The 27,386-nt window shown below is 40.1% G+C and overlaps 1 protein-coding gene across 1 annotated transcript in view; it reads right to left on the bottom strand.

The window, feature by feature from the left end:
- Positions 1-23,377, bottom strand: part of GPI (glucose-6-phosphate isomerase) — a 236,822-nt gene extending 213,445 nt beyond the window's left edge. The window contains exons 1-3 of the mRNA XM_044081684.1: positions 23,154-23,377; positions 12,751-12,841; positions 6,338-6,406 (exon numbers count right to left, since the gene is read on the bottom strand). Of these exons, the coding sequence (XP_043937619.1) occupies positions 6,338-6,406; positions 12,751-12,841; positions 23,154-23,278 (285 nt within the window). The 5' untranslated portion in view covers positions 23,279-23,377. The remainder of the gene's footprint in view (positions 1-6,337; positions 6,407-12,750; positions 12,842-23,153) is intronic.
- Positions 23,378-27,386: the final 4,009 nt, after the last annotated feature.

Raw genomic sequence — 27,386 nt, 5'->3', positions numbered from 1 at the left:
ACCAGACAGGAGGAGATGGTAACCACACACACAGCAAACCCAGTCCCACATAGACCTACCACAACTCCAAACCAAACACATAAAAAACACAAAGACATACTCAGAGGCGCGGATAAAAAACTTACCAAAACAGAGGCTCCCAAAGCAGACATCCAAAAATCCACCACCTCAAAACAAAACACATGCAACACATACTTCAATAAGTCAGTGTGTCAATCACAGCCCTTATGGCCAAACACCATGCCTGATACACTAGTAATAGGTGACTCTATAGTCAGACACACTGATGTCCCGCTTACCAGGCTGAACAAGGAGAGGGTGACTGAGCTGCCTATCGGGAGCTAGGATCCGCCACAACACACGCACTCAGGTCACTCCAAAGCAAGTACAAATATGACTCATTGTCCATGCTGGTGTGAATGACCTGAGACGTACCTCCCTGGACTACGAGAGACAGAGGAGCTCTGATTATGTAGCCCAGGCTGGTATGACCCTGAGCAGCATCTTGCCCTCACCAAGAATGATGCCACAATACAAAGACAAGATGATCAGCTTTAATAATTGGCTCAAGTACTGGTGTCATTCTAAGGGGATCCAATGTGTCTGCCTGGGATGACATGTTGGACAAGCCACGCTGCTTCACAAGGGATGGCTTGCACCTGTCACCACTGGGCTTCCGGATATTGGCAAAAGGCTCTTGCCACCCCCATAGTGCCTTTTTTAGGCAAGGCTCAAAAGACAAACCCACCTCCTTAGAGAACAAAAATGGAAAAAAAACTAAGGGTAATGCTGCTCAACGCCAGAAGTCTAAATCTCAAGATGCAGGCACTCGATGCACTCCTCAGTATGGAGAACATAGACGTCTGTGCAGTAACTGAAACCTAGTTCAAGGCTCCTGAGAGCACCCCAGCGCTACCAGGCTATACCTCGTATCATGGTTTTCAGCCCCAAAACCTGGGCTGAACCACCCCTCCAGGTTAGTAGCAACACATGAAACAGAGACCATACAGGTGCAACTAACCATAGGCAAAACTGCTATACAACTGGTAGCATGTTACAGACCACCTTCCCAATCTCAGGAAACCCACTCAGCCTTCCTAAAGACATTGGAGGATATGAATGCATCACAAAACACCATCATACTGGGAGACTTCAACTACCCTAACATAGATTGGGTACATTATTCTAGTCCTAACACCCTAGCCCAAAGGTTCCTGGAACTCAAATTCAAATGCACTGGAACAACTAGTCACCTCTCCCACTAGGGGAGATAATATACTAGACCTGATCATTACAAACATGGGGACAAAATGCTCCACACCGGAGGTATACCCCTCACTAGTGAGATCGGACCACAAACTAATCACCCTAGATATACATATCCCACCTCCACCCCCAGCACAAAAGACCACAGTGAAAAACTTCTCAAAAGCAGACTTCACTCTTCTTAAGACTGAGATGGTATCCTTTAAGCCCACTGGGCCAGTGGATACCACATCCCACAATGCGGAATCCTTCACAAATGCTTTCTATGGACATCTCCAAGAATGCATGGATCATGCAATCCCAAATAAATCCAAGTCCCTCTCCACCAAAGGCAAGCGTCTTGTCTGGTGGACCTCAGCCATAAACAAATTGTATAACAAAAGGAAGCTACTGCACGACAGAGCAAAATCCCATAAAGGGAAGACATCTCTGATCAACACTAGCAGAAAACTACTTTCTCTCATAAAAACATCCAAGGCAAACTGAGAGAAAAATCGCTAAGGACACTAAAGATCACCACAAAGCCTTCTTCAGCTATGTTAGAAACCTGGGCAGAAACCCTCAGATATGCTCAGAGTTAGTTCACAACAAAAAATACACTGAACCCACAGATATTGCCAACATTCTGGCTGACAGGTTCAGTGCAAATTTCTCCCCTCCCTCACCCCCAAAAGAAGAAATACTTATCCCAGCTGAACGTAATCGCCCTGTCATCTCAGATGTCCAGGTGAGAGCCGCCCTCAGCAAAGCTAAAAACACAGAATCAATGGGACCTGACGGTATCCCGGGTTGCGTGCTACGTCAACTCCAAGAGGAGCTAAACCCGCACATAAAAATGCTATTTAACCTTAGCCTTACTACAGGATATGTACCTGAACAGTGGCGTACAGCAACAGTGGTCCCACTCCACAAAGGAGGTACCTCTAGAGACCCGGGGAACTACCGCCCCATAAGCTTAACCAGCCTGGTCTGCAAAGATATGGAAAGAATCATTATGGAACTCCGAGACATTGGGGACCTACAGACACTCGACCCCACCCAGTTCGGCTTTGTAAAGGGCAGATCCTGCCTTTTGAACCTGTTTGACTTTTTCGAAACAGTCACTCACTAGAGCCATTGATGAGGGCAAAGCAGTCCATACAACCTACCTGGACTTGGCTAAGGCCTTCGACACAATACCCCACTCAGGCATCATAGATGAGCTCAACAGCTTAAATGTAAACCCTTATGTCACTAGATGGGTTGCAAACTGGCTAAAAGACAGAACCCATAAAGTTAAAATCGCTGGAGCAATGTCAGACTCAAAGCCAGTCACAAGTGGTGTCCCACAGGGATCTGTCCTGGGACTCCTCTTGTTCGGCATTTATTTCTCAGATGTTAAAGCAAACATGGGAGGGTTGTGGCGGACAAAGTTCGCAGATGACTGCAAACTAGGCGCCATAGCAGATACACCACCGGACACATACATCCTACAAAAAGGCCTCACAGAAACTGACAACTGGTGCCGGAGTCATGGCCTTAAACTAAATGCCAAAAAATGTATAGTCATCCCCTTTGGGAAAAACAAAGTACCCACAAATTATCAGACAGCAACCCACTGAGTACGGAAAAAGTAATCAGAGACCTAGGGACCCAAGTCGACAGCGACCTCTCATTTGACACCCACGTTGCCAAAGTGATTAGAAAAACATTCTACCTTGCATACCTTATGAAGGGATTCACATCCAGATCCAAGGATGTCATTGTACCCCTATACTCCTCCCTCATCAGACCCATGATTGAGTACAAATGCCCCATTTGGTATGTACCTCACCTGGCATTTGCAACAGCTGGAGACCACAAAAGTACCTCACCAAGAGGATCAAGGGTCTCCAACATATGTCTTATTCTGCCAGACTAAAGAAACTCCAGCTCTATTCAGTAGCATACCGCCTGCTCAGAGGTGATCTCTGCCTGACTTACAAGGCCATGTCCAATCAGGAACTGATGGACATGCTCCACCTCAAAAAATCCAAATCCATCAGAACCACGAGAGCTAAAGACTTAAACCTCGGCACAAGTATGAAATAGGACATGCTGGAGGGACAGATTCATAACCCAGAGGCTTCCCATGCTCTGGAACAAGATCCCAGTTAATGTTAGGCAGAGCCCCTCACTGACTCTTCAAGAGAAATCTTGATGAGTGGATGGGAGATCGTAAGTTTACCCCAGGGGTCACATCCGTGTCACTACTAGACAGGGGCACAGTAAACTAATTCTATTATATAAGGGGACCTTCACTGTGTCACTACTAGACAGAGGCACAGTATTCTAAATCTATTCTGTGCATTTTGTACCATTTTATGGGGTGACAAAAGCCACATCAGTATGGCTAGGCTTACAAATGCCCCAGGGCAGATAGCCTAGTACTAAACTAACTATAAACTATGAAAAAAAAAAAAAAAAAAAAAAAAAAAAAAAAGTATTACTTGTATACTATAGCCCATTACATGAAAGGCAGTCATAATGGCTGGTGATTTTAATTGCATTTTATCAAAGATTCCACTGCTGAGAATCGCATCTTCAGCTACACACTTGAATTTTGTAAGTCTAATGAATTTAAAGGATACACACCAAAATGCACTTTGATACACACATTATTCATATAGATACTGAACACAAATATTGTTAATAGACAGAGAAAAATACTCATATCACAGAAATTGGTTTAAATGTCCATTATTGTACCATAATGCTATAATCTTTATTTTAAAACATTAATCCAATACATCACAGGAGGTTGGTGTCTATTAAAATAAAAGGATTCAAGGATAAAAAGTGAAACAAGAGAATGGGACAAAACTGAATATACGACAGGCCAAAATAGACATAGTAAATTTAAATCTAAAACCAAATGACACAGAACTTAATAGAAAATGTTGAAATTCTAAACCAATGTTCCAAAAAACCTGGAAAAACAAACTTCATGCATATTCAGTAAACCCTTTAAGCTTGCATAAACTTTCTCGTACCACAGAAAATTAATAAACCAAATCATACCAAAGAAACACAACAGAAGTAGAAACAAGGGACCTATTAAAGGTATTCGAGGGCTTTAAATTAATTTTATGAAAATATAAATGCAAATAACCTAGATAATGACACGCTGAAACATTTCCAAGGGAATACAAATGATTATACCATGACCCCCCATTAATATTCTAAAATGTGCACGCTGATTGGCCAGCGTGCACGTTGTAAATCGACTTATACTAATGGAAAAAGGTCCGGTCACCCGGACTTTTTCCATTAGTATAAGTCTTTTTTAAAACACTGTCTCGCTATGTTAAAGGAGCTTAACATAGTGACATAGGTTTAAAAAAAGCAACGGAGATGTCCCTTGCTTTTTTTAAAGCTGTCTCGCTATGTTAAACTCCTTTAACATAGTGACACAGTGTGTAAAAAGCAACGGAGATCTTGCTTTCTCCGTTTTTTTTTTTTTTTTTTTTTTTAAAACCTGTCTCGCTATGTTAAATGCGTTTAACATAGCAAGACAGCTTTAAAATAAGCAACGGAGATCTCCGTTGCTTATTTAAAGCTGTCTCGCTATGTTAAACCCATTTAACATAGCGAGACAGTAAAAAGCAACGGAGAAGATCTCTGTTGCAAGCCCACAGCTCTGATGTACTGCCTAGGCTTACGCATGCGCAGTACATCAGAACTGCCGCGGATAACAGACAGCGGCAGAAGGGCAGCAAGGAGGCATTATACAATGCCATTATTTAAGAAAAGTAATTATTTTTCTTAAATAATGTTATTGTATAATAGCAATAACCCACTTCTGGGTGTGGGTAAATCCAGCATTACCCACACCCAGGCGTGGGTTATTGCTATATAAATTAACAAGCAAACAAATAAAGTTGATAAACCATTCAGTAACAGAAACAGAAGACCAAATGAAAGTAAAATAAGGCACCAGGGTTAGATGGCCTTATACCAGAACTATACAATACTACCAGATGATGCAGTTAAATTAGAGAAGGTCTAGAGAGGAAAGAAAATGCTCAAGTCCCCTCCACCCCCAATCATGGGCTGTTCACTTATCACCTAGTTTAAAACAGGATAAGAATCCTACAAAGTGCTCAGCACACAGACCAATTTCACTTAAACGTGGACTACAAGATGTTTGTCAATTTTATTTAACAGAATTCATCTACTTATATCTGCACCAATTAGCCATTATGAAACTGGGTTTATCTTAACTAGACAAGTACGGGACAATACAAGAATACTTGGACTATGCAAGTAAAACTAAAGACCTTTCCATCATTCTTAACTTGGATGAGGCTTTTGACTCCATTAATTGGTTGTACCCATTTTAAAACATGGTATAATTTCTTACCTTAGAAAATTGCATTAATTTCCAAGTTATACAATAACTTTTTACACAGTAACTCTTGTGCTTATGTTTGAAAGAACCATTTTTAATGCCTTTAAAATTAAAAAAGGGCATAAAACATGGCTGTCTCACCTTTACTTTTTGCATTATAGAACTCTGATAATAGTACTAGATCCGATAAGAACTTTAATGGTATCAAAATATTCAACCATGTTATTTTAACAATAGGAAATTAAAAAATTCTTTAGAGCATATTAGCTTTATGAGTTAGTGCTCCTGTATACAACTCATGCTGAAAACTGCGCCCCCCCCATCCACCCACTTTTATCCAGGAGTTTTAAAGTCATCTTCAATACAGCTATGGGGCATGAACTTAGCCACTATAAATGTCAAAAAGGTGTGCAGAAGCAACTGCATACAGCAGCTTGCTTAAAAGGTTCCATAAAGTGGAAAACTACACTAAACAGCCTGCAGCTTAACTGGAATTAACCTGAAACTACATTTACATGAGCTGGTGTACAATGAGTGTGCGCTTACAGGTCCCCCTACCCCCATTACTGCTTCAGCATTTATCCTATTCAGAGCTCCACACACTAGTTACATGAAGCAGCCAACTGTTCTCTTGGGTCAAGAATTAGTAATTACTTTATCGCATCATACCTACAGGTGTTAATCAGGAGTCAAAATTCTTACCTCAGTAAAGTTGATCTTCTCTCCTTTAAACATGCGTTCTCTTGCATCCTCAACTCCTCTGGACTTTGCCTAAAAGAAAGTGAACAAATAAAAATTACAGCAGTAACAATGAAAAGGAAACTGGTGCAACTTCAGTTTGGTCTAACCCAGCCCTTAACCCATATATTATGCAGCAGCCAAGACTGCCTTGGCTACATAGCCTCTCAAACACTGTTCTGAATTGCCTTGTACCTAATCAGACTTTAAAACATTACAATATGCCCAGCCCATTCCCAGATATGGGCAACTTCAAACTCCAGTCCCACCCTCCCTCAGTCATTTACACACAAGACCCTTCCTTTTCAGCTCTCCAACAAGCCATTCTACAATGGCTTCATATAGCCACTAGGGAAAGATCCAGCAAGTGTCTTTCCTTGCACACTTGCTGGAGGCTTTACACACTTAGTTCTAAACAAGAGGAACCTTTACACGGGCTTCCCCTTGACTGCACTGTATAAAGTTTGCCATTATTTTGCACTGTTAAAATCCATTCTAGCAAGGGTTGGAATTCTCATAGCAAAAAAACAAGTCCTAAGGCAGTATCCAAACTTAATCCAGAGTCTTCTCAAACAACCCACATTAAATTCTCAAACTGGGGGGGGGAACATACCAAAACCTGGATAAATGATTTATCAGGCCATCCCACTACCACATTCCATATAGGTAATGTGGATTCCAACAATTTTGCTGGAAATGTTTATACTGTTCATGAAGGCTGGGTGTAGTCACCTACTTCAGCCCATTTACTAGAAAACTGCAAAGACTTAAAAACCTTGCAAACTTAAATACCATCCACCCATCTGGTCTTCAGATTTTGATGCCATAAACACTTAGACTGATCCATAGTATCAAAACTAAATCCCAAAATTTTGGGGTAGTGTACTTATTACAGTCTCAACTCCTCTCCAAAGGGCAATTACAGGCAGCAAAACTTAATTTTAAGTCAGAATTCACTAGTGGGATTAGCCATGCTACTGTGATAATTTTTTTTGGGTGGCTTTTTTGTCCTGCAGTGCAGAGGACACAGCTGTGAATGCCCTAGTCTCAACAATTTGATCAGTTTTTTTTTGGGGGGGGGTGGCTATTTGTCCTGCAGTGCACAGAGGACACACTCTTCTCAACCTGGGTAGCAATAAGCATGACAGACTAGTTTGGTGTGGCTCAGATCATTTTCTTACAATGAGTTACCTTTGAAGTGCTTGGTAATGTACACCCAGACGTCCATGCCAATGGCTTTCAGGTTGTCCCAACCAGACAACATCTACAGGTCAGCCAGGGGTACTGACTTTACTGCCTCACTAAACCATAGCTGCTTAGCTTAAAACTTCAACAAAAAAGCACACAAAAAAAAAAAGAAAGTTTGCCAAACTACTAGTTTCCATTACATTTTTTGAAGCACTTATTTCAGAACTTTCCATTAACTATCCATATGGAATCTTGCACAGCTCTCACTGAAGAGCTTGCATTCTAACAACTAGACCCCCAGGCAAAGTTTACAGCTCTAAATCAGTTCAGTGTTGAGTAACTCAAGCCTAAAGCATCTTTTTTGGTATACTTACAGTTCACACCCATACTGCAGTATGACCTCCTAAATTGTTTTGGGTGTGGTTTCAATGACTTACCAGTCAATAGGCAGTATTTGAAAGGGCAAGGAGTTCAATAAAAATGACACAGGGTCTATATATTACATAATCGAATGCTAAGGTGATCGAACACCTAAGCAATCGACCGTGTAATATCAAAGACAAAAAAACAGTGAACGGCCAATTTAACACAGGGAAAAATCTCCCTTGGCCATTCACTGGATTTTGCCATTTTCTCCACTGTGGAGCGATCTTGGAATTGGTATATTTAGTTAGAGGAGTGAGGAGTGGAGCCCCCCACAGTTTGGCTGTAAATTTATTTATTTTCTTTGTGGGCGACTAACATTTCCCAGTGGCATTTGCTGTTTTGCAGTTCGATATTACGTGGCCAATGGTTAGGTGTTCAATCACCTTGGCATTCAATCACATAATACAGATCAGACAGACTGTTAGCCTATGATGTTTTGCAGTAGAGAAATTAATCTTGGTTTGCCACTTACTATTCATATTTATGCACATTTTCATACCTGAAAGACCTACATATTATTTAGGTGTACGGTGTGAAACACCAATGTAGGAGACAGGGCAATAAGGCAATTCACTATTACATATCACACTATACTAGAAATATTGCTAGTTTATTATGAAAAGCAATATTTCCATATGTACTTTACTTCAAAAAAGTAAGTAACTTATAAAAGTGTTGTGGGACATCAAGGAAAACTTTAAATGCTGGCACATCTAGAGAGATCTAGTATTTTGTTAGTTATACAATTAAGCACGTTTTCATATGTCTGTATATCTCAAACATGCATTTAGATGAATGTTGTATATTTTTATGTCTAGGTTGTAGTTTAAGAAAATCTGTGATTATACAAAATTCATAATGCACACAAACCCCATATTACAGTATTTATGCAAAAGACTGACTACACAGACCGTCAAAGAATTCTTGCTGATAATATTGCCATTTACAGTCAACCACTTTCATAAAATTGAATATGCTTTTAAGTTTAGTTCATTTTTCAGAAAATGCCATGGAATGCAATGTGTGTAGGCTGTTACAAGTGTGACATTTCACAACTCATAGGTGTTACAGATATGAAAGACAACCAATACTTCCATTATTCAACTCTTACCCAAGTGCAGACCCCCACACACACTTCAGGCACTGCTGCTCCCCCATTATCCTCTAAATGCTTCTGCTTTTACAGATGCAGCTGCCCGATTGCAAACAGCAGCAGACTACTCCACTTCCTTCCAGACAAAAGGTTCTATAGTCCTGCTCACTCAAGAGTTGTCCTTGACTTAAATGAGTAGACCCAGCAAGCTGGATGAAATGGTAAATACAGAAATACCTACACGTCATATTCCCCACAGGGGTAATATACCGTCCTGTAACCTAATAAAAAATTGATAGGTTCAGTGAAATGGCCTTCAAAAACTCTGGATACTCTAAAAAAAGAGAAAGCAATACAAAAAAGAAAGCAATACTGAAACCAGTCACTGTTCCTTCCAGAAGCTACCTTAGGAAGATTACTCTACAGTCCTGAGCAGACCCAATCCAAGTTCTGTAGATCCCTTGCATATGGATCAGCCAACCTCCTTGGAACACCTCACTTGATCTTTGTACTTTGCTCCCTTAAACTTATAACCCCACTACCCATATGTTTCATGCACATGTAGCTACCTTTCTGTTAACCAAAGTTGTACTCACTCACCCCAAACAGATCCTTGCCAACCCCACTACCCATATATTTCATGCACATGTAGCTACCTTTCTATTACTCAAGGTTGTACTCTTCACTCACCCCAAACAGATCCTTGCCATTATCTAGCCTCATCTTCATTTCAGTCAAATGACTGACCCACCACCTTAGTGTACAACATTCAATATCGTTTTAACCAAAATAATCTCAAGTCTTCCCAAAGTTAAAGTCCTCAACTCCTGTGTTAGGTTAATCTCAATGGGACTCAAGCTCCTTCAACCCTAAACCTACCCTTAATGTAGGTAATCTACAAATCAAGATGCCACTCCCTGGTTTACAAATTTCTTTGACGGACTTCAGAATTAAAAATAGATCATCCAGTGCAGAATCTGCACCTATTACCAAGGGTGTACCCCAAGGAATCATTCTTGACCCCCTCTCTTCTCCATATTCATTAAAAACTTAATTGTGGCAGCCCCCCACCCTCTCATTCTCTATGCTGAAGATAGTCACTAAGCCACTCCCATCAACATTTGATGCCAACTCCAGTCAGATCCAAGACTAACTATACATTGTGAACTCGTCCTCTAGCAGCTACACTTCATGAAAAAGCTCATCATACAATTTGAGACAAGCCACACCAACTCCCATTACCCTTAGAACCAAACTCCACAGCACTGCACGTGCAGTCTCCTCTTAGGTGCCTACTCTTTGGCCAGCTCTCCTATAGAATGTTATTCTAAATATTAAATGCAACCCAAAAAGGACTTCCGAGCCAAATGCTCCTGCTTCAACAAGGTACATCACCTAACCTATCTCCCGCCACTGTCTCCAAGTTTCACCAAAGATTGACCCCCCCTTTAGAAACGAGTGTATATATTTGTACATTACTCAGATTGTTCACTAGAATATATACACCTATGTAATTAATATGTATACACTTTCTATGCAATTAGTCTGAACTACTCTGTTACTGCTTACATTTCAACATTGTTGTTTGTGAAAGGGTTTGTATTAATTCCAGGCTTAGCCTGAAATCGGTCAGTATTTTTGTTTACTGGGGTTGTACATTAAGTCTTGAACTTTTTTCCTACAAGGGCCATTACCACTACAGCTTCTTCCACTTGATTACACTGACGTGAACACCCAGAAGGGTATACTATTACTCCATTCAATGCCAGTAACCAGAGGCTACCCACTACAACTTAAAATAACAGCCCATTCTTTAACTTAATCACCCCTCGGACACAAAAAAAGCACTTCAAAGCCTCTTCCAATAATGCTACCTTAGGTGTGGACACCATACACACAGGTACATTAATAGCCCATGTGACAACTTTAGATGCTTTATCCTTTCAAAGCCAATGGCCCAGCATTGCTCCCCCATCAATGATCCATTTCAAACACTCCAAATACTTATCAGATCTAACCAACCCTTGCATACTTTTATCCGCTCAGAATGCTGCTTACAGACTTAAGATTATGACAACAGATGCCATTACTTTAATCATTTTCTACTTCATTTCACCTATATGCAGTATTGTCTTACCGTTTATACCTGCACCACACTGCATAAATCTGCTATTGTATAATCTTGGAATATGTCCTTGTGCATTCTGTTCCTGTTCAAAACATCCTAACCAACTCAAAACAGGCAGTAGTAAAAAAAAACTAAAAGGTGACATACAACCAATCAACTGGGTTCATTTAACTAAATCTGAGAATCACCACTGAACCAAGCTTTAAGCAAGAAGGGGCAACCCCACTACATCCAAAGCTTGCCCAATGTACTCCCCCATAAATATACTAGCTCCAGAATCAGTGGAGCCCTAAGGGGGGAAATAAAGCCACATAATGTACACGTGCTGAAAAACAAGACCATCACTTGAGGAAACCAGAATGATTTCAGTGAACTACTCTGCTGAAAAACTGAAAAATACAGAAGACAAAACACTATTACAGATGTGGCAGACCATGTCAATCAGGCAACACTCCCCAGGCAAAGTCCCTGCACTCGGGGGCCAGAGAAAAAAAAGACTGCACATATCTAAAGTGCAGAGGCATAAATCCCTGCCCCCTCCAAAAAAAAACATGGCTCAGGCAGTACCCAAAAGACTCCCATTATATCTGGGGATACCACCACTGGAGAGTCCAAAGAATTGGTTCAGACAGCTAGCAGATCTAAGAGTCCCTCTGTGAAGCCCTGCTGTGGCAGAAGACATCTTGAAGTTTCATGTTTATTTAGCTAAGTAGGTACATGGAAGAGTGTTCTTGTTCTAATTAGAGTCAGCGGAGGCACACCAGTAAAGCAAAGTCCACTGATGCAACATTACGTGGCAGAAAATATTTGTACTGTTAAACAAGGTTAAATACAGCAGGAGTCTTCATATTTAAAGACTAGTCATATAAAAAATCCAGTAACAATTCCAAAGGTGCAAATTCCATTTCTAGATTACAGCATCCTCAATGGAATCACCAATGAAGCATATGATACTTGCCTAGAATTCCTCCTTTCTCCCATCAGAGCAATTTACTCACATTAGCAGCTCACAATTTGGAAAACTGCATAAAAACTCCCATTACTTAAAAGCTACCTAAATATGTTTGATACAGCAATCAAAAATTCTATACCATTATTCAAGTCGTACCAAAACATTCAAGTGCTCCTCTTCACCTCTAGCAAGGAAATCTCCTTCACTAAGGAGGTGCAAAAACCCAGTGCCTCAAAAACTATCATGTACTTTATTTCTCCCTTCAAACAAGGGGAGGGTACCTCATTCCCAGCACTTTATACTAAAAGTAAGCGGTTATCTGTACATAACGTTAAGGCCATGAAATCTGCCATTTAACAGCATGTCTGCCTCAAATCGTACCATTTTATACTCCCTGACATTTCCTCCAATGGTGCTCATTTCAAGCAGATTATCTCTGTTAGTACAAGTTTCCTGGAAGACTCATAAAGGTAATAAAGGTAGCAAATTGAAAAAAAAGTTAGCAAAACACAGAATTAATGGTAGATCCAGGCAGAACTCTGCCAAAAATCTTTTCCCATGCAAGGCTGGTTTCAGTTAAAAATATTTACCAATGCTATCAGCAACTTCTGAACATCTTCACTGATGAGGTTCTTGGAGTAATCCACCAAGATTTCCCCAGCATCTGTCTTCAGGGTTGTGCTGCCAAAACAAAATATTCCATTAAAGCTACAGCTTCCACTGACATTTATGGTATACACAGCACATCAGAAAGTTTAAGAGATTGCTCTACCATACATGTTTAAGCTCTTAAACTAGCATACATAAATATGTTTTAACTCTCAAACAATCCACATTTTAACACTTTCACAACAATCCTTTAAACTATCATACATCAATATTCCAGATGACTGCAAGCTGGGAGCCATTATTAACTCCCCAAGTGATGCAGACATCCTACAGAAAAGGTCTCACTGAGACCAATGACAGGTGTCAAAACCATGGCCTTAAGCTTAATGCCAAAAAATACATAGTCATCCCCTTTAGGAAAAGCTCAGTTCCCACTAATTACCACATAGATGGGAACCCACTGAACACTGAAGGTGTTACATGATATGGGGGCACAGGTTGACAGCAACCACTCCTTCGACCACCATATTTGCCACTATGGTCAGAAAGTCCTATGTGGCACATCTCATTACCAAGGGTTTTGCATCCAAGAAGAAAGTTGTCATTTCTCTTTACTCCTCCCTCAGACCAGAGTATCATTTCTCTTTACTCCTCCCTCAGACCAGAGTATAATGCCCCATTTGGCATGTACCTCACTGCAACAACTGGAGAGGCCACAAAAGTACCTCACAAAGAGGATCCCAGGCCTTAACATGTCCTAAATGGATAGACTCAAAAAACTCCAGCTATTCTCCATCTCATAGTCTACTAAGAGGTGATCTCTGCTTGACTTAAACCCATGTCTGACCCAGCTCTGTTAAGAAATGCTACATCTAGAGAGATTCCAAACCCTCCGCAACACACGCTCCAGAGACTTCAACCTCATTACCACAATCAAAAGAACATGCTGGAGGGACAGGTTCATAATCCAGATACTGCCTATGCTCTAGAATAGACTTCCCATACATGTCAAGCACAGCACTTCACTGGCCCCCTTAAAGGGAAATTTTGACGTGTGGATGGAAAATAGAAAGTTCACCCAGAGGATCACTCCAGTGGCTCTACTTGAAACAGACCCTGGGAACCAACATTGGGTGGCAATGACAGCGCACTTCTATGGGCTAGGCTTGTAAAAGCTCCAGGACTATTAGCCTAGTAGACACCTATGACATATCTATTACTCTCAACTTTGCCTAAAATGGATCGTAGGCATATACATTTTTGACAATACATAGTGTCATTACCCAAGCCATTTAACCCAGCACCAATCTAGCCTGAAGCTATCCAGCCATGTGACTGCTAGCCCAGACTCAAAGTTCTACTCTATGGGATATGTAAACATTGCAGAAATTATATTCCTCTCTCCCACAGCAGGAGTGTACAAAAACATCAGTAATCCAGCCTGTCAGACACAGTGCTGCTTTTTTTAACAGTAAAATGCTCCACTAATAGCAGCCATTTTAAGCTTGCCAATAAAAGGAACACCATACTTCCACCAGCAATGTCTGGCATGCTTATTACCCACTGAAGATGCCACTATTACTAAGTCACACCTCTAACAAGGAAATTTCTTCTTGTGTTACAGAAGTAGGGTGTTGCACTCTCACAGCCAGCCTAGAATTCTGGAACCTTTGCTTAACATCTGGGGGGAAAATCTGGAAATATGAAAACTGACATTACCCCAAAGCAGCTACTAGTTATGCTAGTATGAAACAGCTCAAAATGAAACATTAGGAAAATAAGTATGCACTGTCCCTGAATATCTGTTTGCTGCACTTAGTCACACCAACAGTGGTTAGGGGTATGGAGTAAGACAGCTGCATGCAAGGGTCACTGATTGCCTACAGCTGGAGTGAGTGAGATGTGCACAGAAGCATACTTTCCTCAAGGGGGTCCCTTATTACACTGATTTAGCAGAGCAGGGTGGCCACATCAGGCAACTGATAAAGGGCTTTTAGAAAACTCATGGCTGTCTGCATGACAATTCCAGGAGACACGGGATCTAACTATGAGCAGCTACTTGGAAAAAGTTGGTATAATGGCCAATAAGTACCACTGCAAATTGTGCTGGCAGGGCTAAATTAAGCCAACAACCTAATCAAACTTCAAAAGAGATCCAGTGTCCATTAGTCAATTTCTTTGGCAAAGGCCTTGGTCCAAACAGAATACCTAGACCTCATTAAAGCCTTTGACACAGACACCGAATCTGCCTGTATAATCTACCCATGTAATCTTAAATTGACTCTGCAGTCAGACATACAGCTGATGGTGCCATCTTGTACAACAGGCACAATACTAATGGCACTCCCCCGGGTACTCTCCCTCCCTCTTCAGCATTCATGTCTCAGAATGTTGAGCAGACATAACTAACCATTTGCCAATGGCTAAACAAGGTTAGTAGCTTCTCCATGGGCATATCTTCAAGAGGAGCTTGCCAGACTTGGCACATGGGTACCAAGCATGGTTTTGACACAAAATACTTGCCTGTGGAAGTGCATACTACTGAACATTAAAGCACCATCCCTCAAGTCGGACAGCTGAATACCTGCTGTGGCAGACAATGCCATTTTGTATTCAGGAATGAACGGTGCTGTCTCACTAAGCAGTGAGAAGTTAAGAGCAGGAAAACTATAAATATTTGAATTATTAGCTTAAAATTCAATATTTTATTGCATTTAAACGGCACATTTGTAGAGCAGCTATTTTTTTTAATGTTTTAATGTCTAGTTTACATTAACTGCTTAACTGGATTGCATTCATTTTCAATCATGTGATGGTTTTAAATAAAAGCAGTGGGTTGTGTGCATTAAATCTGTTCTAATGAAGTCCAGATAATTTGAGGACAAAAGTACTTAACTTTGAATGTACACATTGATTAACAGGGTTTCACGTAGTGGATATTTTTCAACTCTATGTTGGGTGTAGTTTCTCTTCACTTGTTTTTGGTTATTTGCTTCCATTTCTGGAAGATGACTGGAAAGATGCCCACAAATTTAAACCTGGGAAAAGCAGTATGTACTGCAACGAACAGAATGGCAATCCAGTGAACTCTCTATAGGGTGCATGGCAAGACTGTTAGGACAGCTAAACTGGATAGGTAAGAGTATATACACAAAAGTATCAAACTCCCTCTAATCCTTAATGTGTTACAACAGCTTTGTGGAGCAGTAGACCCCCGCCAAAAAAAAAAAAAACACATGCACAACCAAGCAAATGTTGGTTAAGATTTGTTAGACAGATCTGGGGACATTTTGCCCAGTTCAAAGACACTGCATATCCCAGCTTCAAAACAAAAGGTACAAATGAGCCAGTTAAGACAAGTGCACTACACAACTAAATTAATGCTTATACATCATCCACCCCCCCCCAATCTTTTTCTACATAGGGTTGGGGGCATCAGATCAACAGTCACCACTTGTCAATTCAATGCCACTCCTACCTTTGTATGCATACTGCATGTCTTTCCACACAAGACATCCATTTGTTGGACAGGTTTCCTCTTTCCTTGTCCTGTCTTCAAAGTTTTAATTTCCCCGAACATATAACCAAGCCATTGCATTCACTCTCTTGCATTGTTTGCACCAAGCATTTTCATCTCCATTACCTCTAGCATCCTCAACTGCTTATCAACAGCCAGGTTTCTGTGCCATATAAAAGTACAGATTATACAATTACTTTCAGCATTGTTGGCATTCTTCCATCAATACCTCTCAGTCTGTGCCAGTTGGCTAAAAACCCTCCAACTGTAGCTCTGATTTACTCAATCTGTTACAGTATTTTCACACTCGCAAGTTGTCAGCTTCTTCCAAGTCCCTCATGTGTTGCCGTGGCACTTGTATTTAGTTTTGCAGAATGTTCCAGTTCAGAGCTTGTAATTCCACACTGTACTGTTGTTCAAGTAGTCCGTCACAAGTATGAACAGCAGTGGTCTCTAACCTGAACTCATGCATGCCAAACACTAGGAACTCTGCTGCAAGTCCACACCCCCCCATAAATCCAGAACGCTACACTTAAATCAACAGGATCTTGTACACAGCCTGCATTATTCTACCAATACTTGCATATGCTTGTGTATACTCAAATATAATGGATGCATACTAAAGCATCTGTTAATATGAATACAATACACATGTATCCTCATACAAGCACACAGGAGTAATTTATAGCTCTGTGGGGCAATGGCCAGCATGAAACTTGGCCTACATGTCAGACTTTTTGGCCACATCATTGAATCTGACTTCACCCTTTTGGCCATCTTGAAAAAATACTGTTAAGTGATAACCTAGTAATCCAAGCCCTCAAAACCCTGCTGACTATATATAAGCATGTTAGTAGCCGTAGCCACCAGGAATAAGTGTGGCACCAACTCAAAACAACCCACCCTGGTAGAATCACATCATAGGCTGTGTAACAGAAGAAAATAAAAAATTGGGTCAGGACAAAGTGTACCAAAGTCAAATTTGAGGTAAATTTGACTCCCAAGCCAAGAACAACCACAAGGCACTCTAGCTATATCTGCAACTTCAAGGGCAGTATACAATTGTGTGCAGAGCTCATGGCTAATGAAGCCAACTACACTCAGCCAGAAGGTCCACCAATGTCCTAAAGCCATTGGGTCCTGACAATATAGTAAAATAAACCACAATAAGCTAAACCAAAACCAAAAGTGGAAATAACGAAAAAATACACAGCAAAAGCGGAGCATGGAACTTAATTGTAAGCGCTTTCGGTAGGGACAATCTCCCCACCTCCTTCAGACAAAATACACAGGCAGCTGCCCATTCAATACATTTAAATATCACCATTAATTATGACATCAAGAATCTCATTAATTTAAAAATCATCATTATAATTTTTTTTATATATATAAAAATTGAACTAATAAGAACACTGTAAATATAAAAGAAAATATTTATATATTTAAAAGTTTTTTTTTTTTATGTATAAGGAAAATATAAATATATGTATTTTAAATATAAATGTGCAAAATGCATATATGAATGGATGAAATATTGCCTAAATACATTATCTTATCAAGGCAATGTCTTGCAACATCAAGCGAGACCAAACAGAACATCCCTACTTTAAACCCTCACTATTTTGCAAAATGAAATAAACAGTCTTATGTTAAACACCTCTAATCTTGGACTTCTAATCCCATTGAACTATCTATATACATATGAACAAAAAAAAAATAATAATAAAATGGACAAGAAACAAGTGTTAGTGCAAGAACACTTAACCAAATGAGTTTAAACTTTTTATTTCCTCTTGCCATATTGTTACTTATTTAAATTGTCTAAGCAACATTCCTAATCATACTGTCAATGTATGACTTTACCTTTAGAATTATTCTCTTAAAAATATTTCATTTGAAAATTATAGATATAGATATATAGAGAGAGAGAGAAGTAAATGGTTTTAATGACTAACCCATCCAAATTAAATTCCCAAATTCCTTAGTTGGATAATTTTACAATTTTATCACTCCCTTATTAAACTATTTCCATTATACATTCCCACCTATCTCCTAAGTGCTTTTAGTTTTAATATGCACTTTAAGGACACCACTTTTTAAGTCCTGGGGCAGTGTACGAAGCAGTACGAATCTGCCAAAAAACCTCTTGTTCTTCCAACTGTAACTTCCAGGGGCCCCCCCTGAAATGCGGTTGTACTTGTTGTACCACAACAAAGGCAAAACAATGGTCAGGATTCTGGCAAGTGTGTTTTGCTAGTGCATTATTCATGTCCCTGTTTTCCATGGCATATAAATGCTCAGATTCTTTTCTTGAGTGGCCTATCGGTCTTACCGATGTAAAATGCAGGACATATCCTGCAAAGAGCCACACAGACCACTCCTTTAGAATTACAATTATATGTTCCATTCACCAAGTATCACAAAGAATAATTCTAAAGGTAAAATCATACATTGACAGTATGATTAGGAATGTTGCTTAGACAATTTAAATAAGTAACAATATGGCAAGAGGAAATAAAAAGTTTAAACTCATTTGGTTAAGTGTTCTTGCACTAACACTTGTTTCTTGTCCATTTTATTGTTATTATTTTTTTTGTTCATATGTATATAGATAGTTCAATGGGATTAGAAGTCCAAGATTAGAGGTGTTTAATATAAGACTGTTTATTTCATTTTGCAAAATAGTGAGGGTTTAAAGTAGGGATGTTGTTCTGTTTGGTCTCGCTTGCTTGATGTTACAAGACATTGCCTTGATAAGATAATGTATTTAGGCAATGTTTCATCCATTCATATATGCATTTTGCACATTTATATTTAAAATACATATATTTATATTTTCCTTATACATAAAAAACTTTTAAATATATATTTTCTTTGATATTTACAGTGTTCTTATTAGTTCAATTTTTATATATAAAAAAATTTATAATGATGAATTTTAAATTAATGAGATTCATGATGTCATAATTAATGGTGATATTTAAATGTATTGAATGGGCAGCTGCCTGTGTATTGTTTGTCTGAAGAAGGTGGGGAGATTGTCCCTACCGAAAGCGCTTACAATTAAAAGTTCCGTGCTCCGCTTTTGCTGTGTATTTTTCGTTATTTCCACTTTTGTTTTTGGGTCCTGACAATATCCCAAGCTGCCTTCTAAATAGCATGAAAGATGACCTATCAACCCCTCTGGACTCACTATTTAAACAGCCTCCAAATTGGCTTCAAAAAAAGAACTGCAGCAGACATCCATCTGCACAAAAGCAGGCCATCTACAGACCCATAACTCTCACTAGTCTCATGTGAGAAGCCATGGAAAAAGTTATTGAAATCCATGACACAAGAAACCAAATACTGGACCAAACTCAGTTTGGTTCTGTCAATGGCAGATCATGCCTACTCAACCTGATGGACTTCTTTGGGAAGATCACCAAAGCAACAGATAAAGGCAAAACAGTTCATGCTGCCTACCTTGATCTGGCCAAAGCATTTGACAATACCCCATCCAGCACGGTTGAAAAATTCTAGTTTGGTATAAACACTCATTTCACCCAGTGGATAGCCAGCTGGCTCAGGCAACAACCTCTACAAAGAGGCCAGTTGTAAATTGGAAGCAGTACGAATACCCCCAAGAACACTAGTGTTTTCCAGAAAGGGAGAACAGACAAACTAATCAGAGCTAAAGACAATGCATAATAGTATCCTTCTGGAAGTCATCCACCACTGCCATCATTAACACCCACCCCCAAGAGTCAGCCCAGCAGTCAAGGACTTAGGAACACTGACTAATCTAGCCTTTGACAATCACGTGTCTACAGAAATGAGGAAATCATTCTATGTTGTGCAACTTATAAATAGATGTATGGCATTCAAGTCCAAGGAGGAAAATGTTCCTCTGTACTCAGCATGCAGATTTATCAGAGTACAATGCCCCCCCCCCCTTTTATTTTTATGATGGACCTCTTGCATACCTGCAAACAAACAGCACCAGAATTATCCAAGACAAACCTTGCCTGTGACACGGGACATGCTGGAGAGAGGCAGTTATGTAGCCAAGAGACCACCACTTCTCTAAACAGGCTCCCCAGCCATGTGAAGCAAAGTTCCTCCCTCACCTAATTTAAGTGTAACTTGTACAACTGGATGGGGACTCATCCCTGATTAGGTACCTATGTCACTAATGGAAATAGGCAGACTATAAATGGTCATCTCCCAAGCCCTTGGTTACACAAGGGTACCAGAACTTAAGCTTCAGATGCACAGCCATGCATACAAAAATGCCTCAGTGGTCATTAGCTTAGCGCACACATATGAACTTATAATTAAATGCAACAGTAGACTTGAGTGAAACTGTCTAGAATTAGACATATGATTGCAGAGGACCAGCCTACAGCCTCTTTCAGAAGGCCTGTATATATTGCAAACCAGGAGTAGAGCCTGAAAAGTATACAATACTCAACCTTCAAATTAAGCAATCTTCTATTACTCCGCATAAACAGTTTTAAGAATACAACTCAACAGCAAGTCAAAGAAAAACAGTAGATAGCTTTTAACTGGGTTTGGGGCATTGCAAGACTATCCTTGTCATTTAACATTGAAACAGACATGACTTTTTGGATAGAAACTCTTAATGAGCCCGTATTCAGAGTGCGGTTTAGAAACTGGAGATTAATATCAATGCTATTTGTCAAGGTTTGTGCTACAACAGTTGTCAGAAAAATAGCTACTGATGATTAAAAAGCTTAACACGTTCTCAACTGTTACAATACAAAATGTAAAACATATCCCCCACCCCAATATGAAGCAGATATGTAGCCTGTTACATACCTTTCAACCTCTTAATGCAAAAAAATCTGGATAAAGCCTAAAATAATGGAGGACAAAGGCCAAAAAATAGGGACAGATTTTACCTACTGCTCTTAAGCCGCTAGCATAACAAGATTTGTTAGCATGCATTTTCTGAAGGAAATGAAGTTTGAAACTCAAATATGTCATTTGTTTATTAAGTGATTTCAATCCTCCATGATTTGCCAGAAAACCACAGATTTTAGGAGAAACCGACCAAATATTTGAGGTAAAAATCTGGACATTCTGCAAAAATCTGTACAGTTGAGAGGTGCGCCCAGTGCTGTCATTGACAGTTAATAGGCACCATGAGCACCAAAATCCATAATGCTCATCTGATACTCAGCTAATTACAAAGTACACCTGACTAGGGGCCATAGCTTTCAAATGATCAGGGACATTTCAAAAGAATCAGGGACAAACCCAGAAAAAACACATTTTGTGAAATAAAATAAAAACAACTCATACTTACCACCATTATTTATAGAGTATAATTCACCTTTCCTCAAAGGTCACCAGAAGGATTATTAGGGACAGAGCTAGATTTTGAAGTCTAAATCTGGAACATCCATGGAAATCAGGGAGAGTTGAGAGGTATGCTAGGGGGCTACAACCTTGTTCCAAACACAAAATGCAACAAATACACACAGTAATACTCAAGCCTGCGGACAAATACCGTACAGCTGCAAATAAGGCATAACTCAGCAGCTGCAAATAAGGCATAACTCTCAGCAGCTGTGATTTAAGCATAACGCTAGTATTTCTGCCCTTAAATTTAGAGATACAACTACATTTACAACTTCCTTCATACAACTGGGCCTTTAAAGGGTGCATACGTAAGTAAATGACTGAAATAAGCCTACATGAAGGCTCGCATCATTTAATGTACGAGATCAGAATGGAAATCTTTCTATTCTGATAATGTTCGGTTTCTAACCCTGTGCTTTAATTTCTACAGACCTGCGCTACGATTTCCAATGTTCCTAGGTTAATATATGTACGATTAGGGTTCAATCAACTCAGACGTGCTACAAGACAGAGTTTACAAACTACCCTACTACTTCTGTTGGTATGACAGTGAAAATAACCCAGAAGAACCCATACGCACAGACCGGAAACGGTTAAGGGCATCTCTACCTACATGCTACAGGGTGGTGAAGGCGGATCAAACTGAGCCCAAATTATGTTTCTCACATTACTGCCAAGTGTCGTGCCCACCACACTACTGGCCAGTTTATTCCAAGGTTGTGCCGTGCTGCACGTAACACAGCTAAAATAGCATAAGCCAAGGTCGTGCGCTATAAATGCGCCCAATGCTGCGCACAACGGTCCGGACTCCGGCCTAAACGGATGTAAGAGAAAACCAAAAGGCAATATTGGCAAGGGCACGGGAAGCATTCGGAAGTCAGCATCTGACAGTTTGCCTCTCAAGTGAGCCTCATTAAGAGGTTATTTTTTGCACTTCACTGCTCATCGTGAGTGGATTTGGCCTTATTTTTCTTAAATCTCTATCCGTAATAAATTATGGAATTATATAATCAAAACAAATTGTCAACCAAAATGGGCTTCCTAGCTGAAGTTGTAAGCGTTCCAGATTTTTTCTTATGCCACATTAACCCCCCCCCCCCCCCCCATTTCAGAAGGTGAGATAGACAGCCGTACATTTAGTATTCAGGTAAGTGAATAGCATTAGGGGCCAGTATATCATTTCACCATGCTCATGGGGTAATTCCCCATAAACATCCAAGCCAATAAGCAATGTGTATCGTAAAGGCAAGGTCAAACATCTTTTATTATCCATTAGTCTAGCCAAGCCTCCCCGCCCCATTTTACAGTCATCCATTCCTGGTACATGCAGCACACAGAATGACCTTCAACTTCCACAGCAGCCTAGTATGTCAAACGAATAAACAAATCGTCCACAAACAAAAGCGTTCGTTAAAGAAAGCATGCAATACATAAAGAAAAAAATCCAATTTAGTCAGGGAATTTTACTTAAGGCACGTCAATTAATGCAATTATACGCACCTAAATGTATTAAATCTTTCCGGATCAGATGCAAACAACTTCCTCATGTTGAGGCTCGATGCGTGCCCTTTGTACCATTCATTCAGGGTCTTGAAGACAGGATCGTTTGTTAAACTTGGAGCCATGATGACCACTTAGGAACAGTAATGCAAACCACTGGACTAGTCACCGTTAGAGAATTCCGTTCTTTTCTTCTATACAAGGTGCAGTTACAAGACCTGCCTTCAGGAAACAGATTTATACCAATCAGTAGGGCAGCTTGGAGCCCCACCCACTAATGACGACCTGTGCCCATCCCTCACGCGTTTAAATGTAAAGTGTACATTAGTGCCAGAGATGAGCGTTAGGGCTGTGGCTAGATTCCCCTGGCTGAAGGGACCTAGTCCTTTCACCCAAGGAAATCTAGTCCGCTAATAGTGAGATGGCTAAAGGGGAAAATGACCGTCTTTACAGCAATAGATTCTAGCCTGGTTGCTGTGAACAGGCTAGATTCCCTTGGCTGAACGGACCAGCCAAGGGAATCTAGCCTGTGCTATGTGGGAAGGCAAAATTCTAGTGGGGAAGAGGACATTCTTTGCTGTAATAGAATTTAGCCTTCTCACTTAATACAGGCTAAATTCCCTTGGCTGAAATGACCTAGTTATTAATAAACATGAGGTAGTCTGATGTAATACATATGATTGGCAGAGACCTTTCAGAGCATGGAATCTAGCTTTTTAATACAGTAGATTGTAGGGGGAAAGGACTGAAACATATTTTAACTTCTTTATAAATATTTTACAGTTTATTTATCGGAATAATTCCTAAACTGATTTTCATCTAAAGCAGAGTAGATTATATTGCATAAAAGACAAATTCAGGAAAAAAATCTGGATTGCAGTTTACAAAATTACTCATGTTCACCTGAAAGGTAGAATAATGTTAACATTTATGTAAAAAAAATCATGCAGTTGTTAACACAAAGCAGGGGAGTATTGTAAAAGAAGATGAATTATTGTGAGAAAAAGGACTTTCTCTCATAGAATACAAAGAAGGCTTTTGGAAGAGTAGTACACTTTAGGTTACTTCAGTACAAATTTCTTTGGCTGAATGGACCTGGTCCTTTCTGCAAAGGGCACCTAGCCCGTTCTTCATGTACACTAGCAGGAATGACCTTTTTCACTGAGTCCTCCAACCTGTTATCAATAACATGGCTAATTTCTACTGGGCAAAAGGACCTTTTTTATTCCAAAAGGTTCTGTCACCTCTGGCATACAAAGGCAGGAATGCCCTTTTTTTTTGAGCTGCACTACTTTCTTTTGTTTGAGCGTAATTTATGACACATTCAACACAGATTGCCATGGCTGAAGGACCCAAGGCCTTTCAGCCAACAGAATCTAGCCTGCTCTATGTGAAAATGCTAGACTTTAGTGGAGGAAAGGACCATCTTTCTGGGAATAAATTCTATCGCCTCTGGTGTTCAGTGGCAGGAATTACCATTCTGTTCGGAAATATATGAATTACATTTGTCTGGTTGAGAATAATTTTAGTCCCCTTCTGAACAGATTTCCAGGGATAAAGGACCTGATCCTTTCAGCCAAGGGAATATAACCTGTTGTATCAGAAAGTACTAAATCCTAGTGGAGGAAAGGATCATCTTTCTCTGAGTAGCTTCTAACCTCTTTAGTGTACACTGGCAGGAATGACCCTTTTTACTGAGTCCCCTAGCCTGTTATGGGTAACATGGCTAAATTCTAGTGGGGAAAAGGACCTTTTTATGGAATTACATTCTGTTACTTCCAGTGTACAAAGGGAGGAATGACCATTTTTTTTCTTTTAGGAAAGAGATGCTCTACTTTCTATTGCTTGAGCATAATTTCTGGCACATTCAACACAGATTGCCATGGCTAAAGGACCCAGGGCATTTCAGACAACGTAATCTAGCCTGCTCTATGTGAAAATGCTAGATTCTACTGGAGGAAAGGACCATCTTTCTGGGAATAAATTCTATCTCCTCTGGTGTTCAGTGGCAGGAATTACAATTCTTCTTGGAAATACACGACTTACATTTGCATGGCTGAGCATAATTTCAGGCCCCTTCAGAACAGATTGCCAAGGATGAAGGACCCGATACTTTCAGCCAAGGGAATAAAACCTGTTGTATCAGAAAGTGTTAAATCCTAGTGGAGGAAAGGACCACCTTTCTGTGAGTAGTTTCTAACCCCTTTAGTGCACACTGGCAAGAATGACCCTTTTACCGAGTCCCCTAGCCTGTGTGTAACATGGCTAAATTCTAGTAGGGAAAAGGACCTTTTTTATGGGAATAGATTATGTTACTTCCAGTGTACAAAGGCAGGAATGACCATTTTTTTTCTTTTAGGAAAGAGATGCACTGCTTTCTTTTGCTTGAGCATAATGTCTGGCACATTCAACACAGATTGCCATGGCTGAAGGACCCAGGGCCTCTCAGCCAACGGAATCTATCCTTCTCTATGTGAAAAATGCTAGATTCTAGTGGAGGAAAGGACCATTTTTCTGGGAGCAAATTCTATCTCCTCTGGCATTCAGTGGCAGGAATTACCATTCTGTTTAGAAATACATGACTTACATTTGTTTGGCTAAGCATAATTTCAGGCCCCTTCAGAACAGATTTCCAGGGATGAAGGACCTGATCCTTTCAGCCAAGGGAATATAACCTGTTGTATCAGAAAGTGCTAAATCCTAGTGGAGGAAAGGACCGTCTTTCTCTGAGTAGCTTCTAACCCCTTTAGTGTACACTGGCAGGAATTACCCTTTTTACTGAGTCCCTTAGCCTGTTATGTGTAAAATGGCTAAATCCTAGTGGGGAAAAGGACCTTATTTTATGGGAATAGATTCTGTTACTTCCAGTGTACAAAGGCAGCAATGACCATTTTTTTTCTTTTAAGAAAGAGATGCACTACTTTCTTTTGCTTGAGCATAATTTCTGGCACATTCAACACAGATTGCCATGGCTGAAGGATCCAGGGCCTTTCAGCCAGCAGAATCTAGCCTGCTCTATGTGAAAATGCTATATGGTAGTGGTGAAAAGGACCGTCTTTCTGGGAATAAATTATATCTCCTCTGGTGTTCAGTGGCAGGAATTACCATTCTTTTTGGAAATACATGACTTACATTTCTTTAGCTGAGCATAATTTCAGGCCCCTTCAGAACAGATTGCTAGGGATGAAGGACCTGATCCTTTCAGCCAAGGGAATATAACCTGTTGTATCAGAAAGTGCTAAATCCTAGTGGAGGAAAGGACCATCTTTCTGTGAGTAGTTTCTAACCCCTTTAGTGTACACTAGCAGGAATGACCCTTTTTACTGAGTCCCCTAGCCTATGTGTAACATGGCTAAATTCTACTAGGGAAAAGGACCTTTTTTATGGGAATAGATTGTCACTTCCAGTGTACAAAGGCAGGAATGACCATTTTTTTCTTTTAGGAAAGAGATGCACTACTTTCTTTTGCTTGAGCATAATTTCTGGCACATTCAACACAGATTGCCATGGCTGAAGGACCCAGGGCCTTTCAGCCAATGCAATCTAGCCTGCTCTATGTGAAAGTGCTAGATTCTAATGGAGGAAAGGACCATCTTTCTGGGAATAAAGTCTATCTCTTCTGGTGTGCAGTCACAGGAATTACCATTCTTTTTGGAAATACATGACTTACATTTGTTTAGCTAAGCATAATTTCAGGCCTCTTCAGAACAGATTACCATGTATGAACGATCCTGGTATTTTCAACCAAGGGAACATAACCTTTTGTATTAGAAAATGTTAAATTCTAGTGGATGAAAGGACCGTCTTTCTGTGAGTAGTTTCTAACCCCTTTAGTGTACACTGGCAGGAATGACCCTTTTTATTGAGTCCCTTAGCCTAAGTGTAATATGGCTAAATTCTAGAGGTGAAAAGGACATTTTTTATGGGAATAGATTCTGTTACGTCTGGTGTACAAAGGCAGGAGTGACCATTTTTTTATTTTAGGAGAGAGCTACACTACATTCTTTTGGTTAAGCGTATTTTCTGGCCCCTTCAACACAGAATGCCATGGTTGAAGGACCTAGGGCCTTTCAGCCAACGGAATCTTGCCTGCTCTGTGCGATAATGCTAGATTCTAATGGAGGAAAGGACCATCTGTCTGGGAATAAATTTTATCTCTTCTGGTGTGCAGTGGAAGGAATTAACATTCTTTTAGGAAATACATGGCTTACATTTGTTTGGCTGAGCATAATT

The sequence above is a fragment of the Protopterus annectens genome, chromosome 8.part1 (assembly GCF_019279795.1).
Source record: "Protopterus annectens isolate FY-2018-M chromosome 8.part1, PAN1.0, whole genome shotgun sequence".
Lineage (NCBI taxonomy): Eukaryota > Metazoa > Chordata > Ceratodontiformes > Protopteridae > Protopterus > Protopterus annectens.
This window is presented reverse-complemented; position numbering and strand designations above follow the sequence as displayed.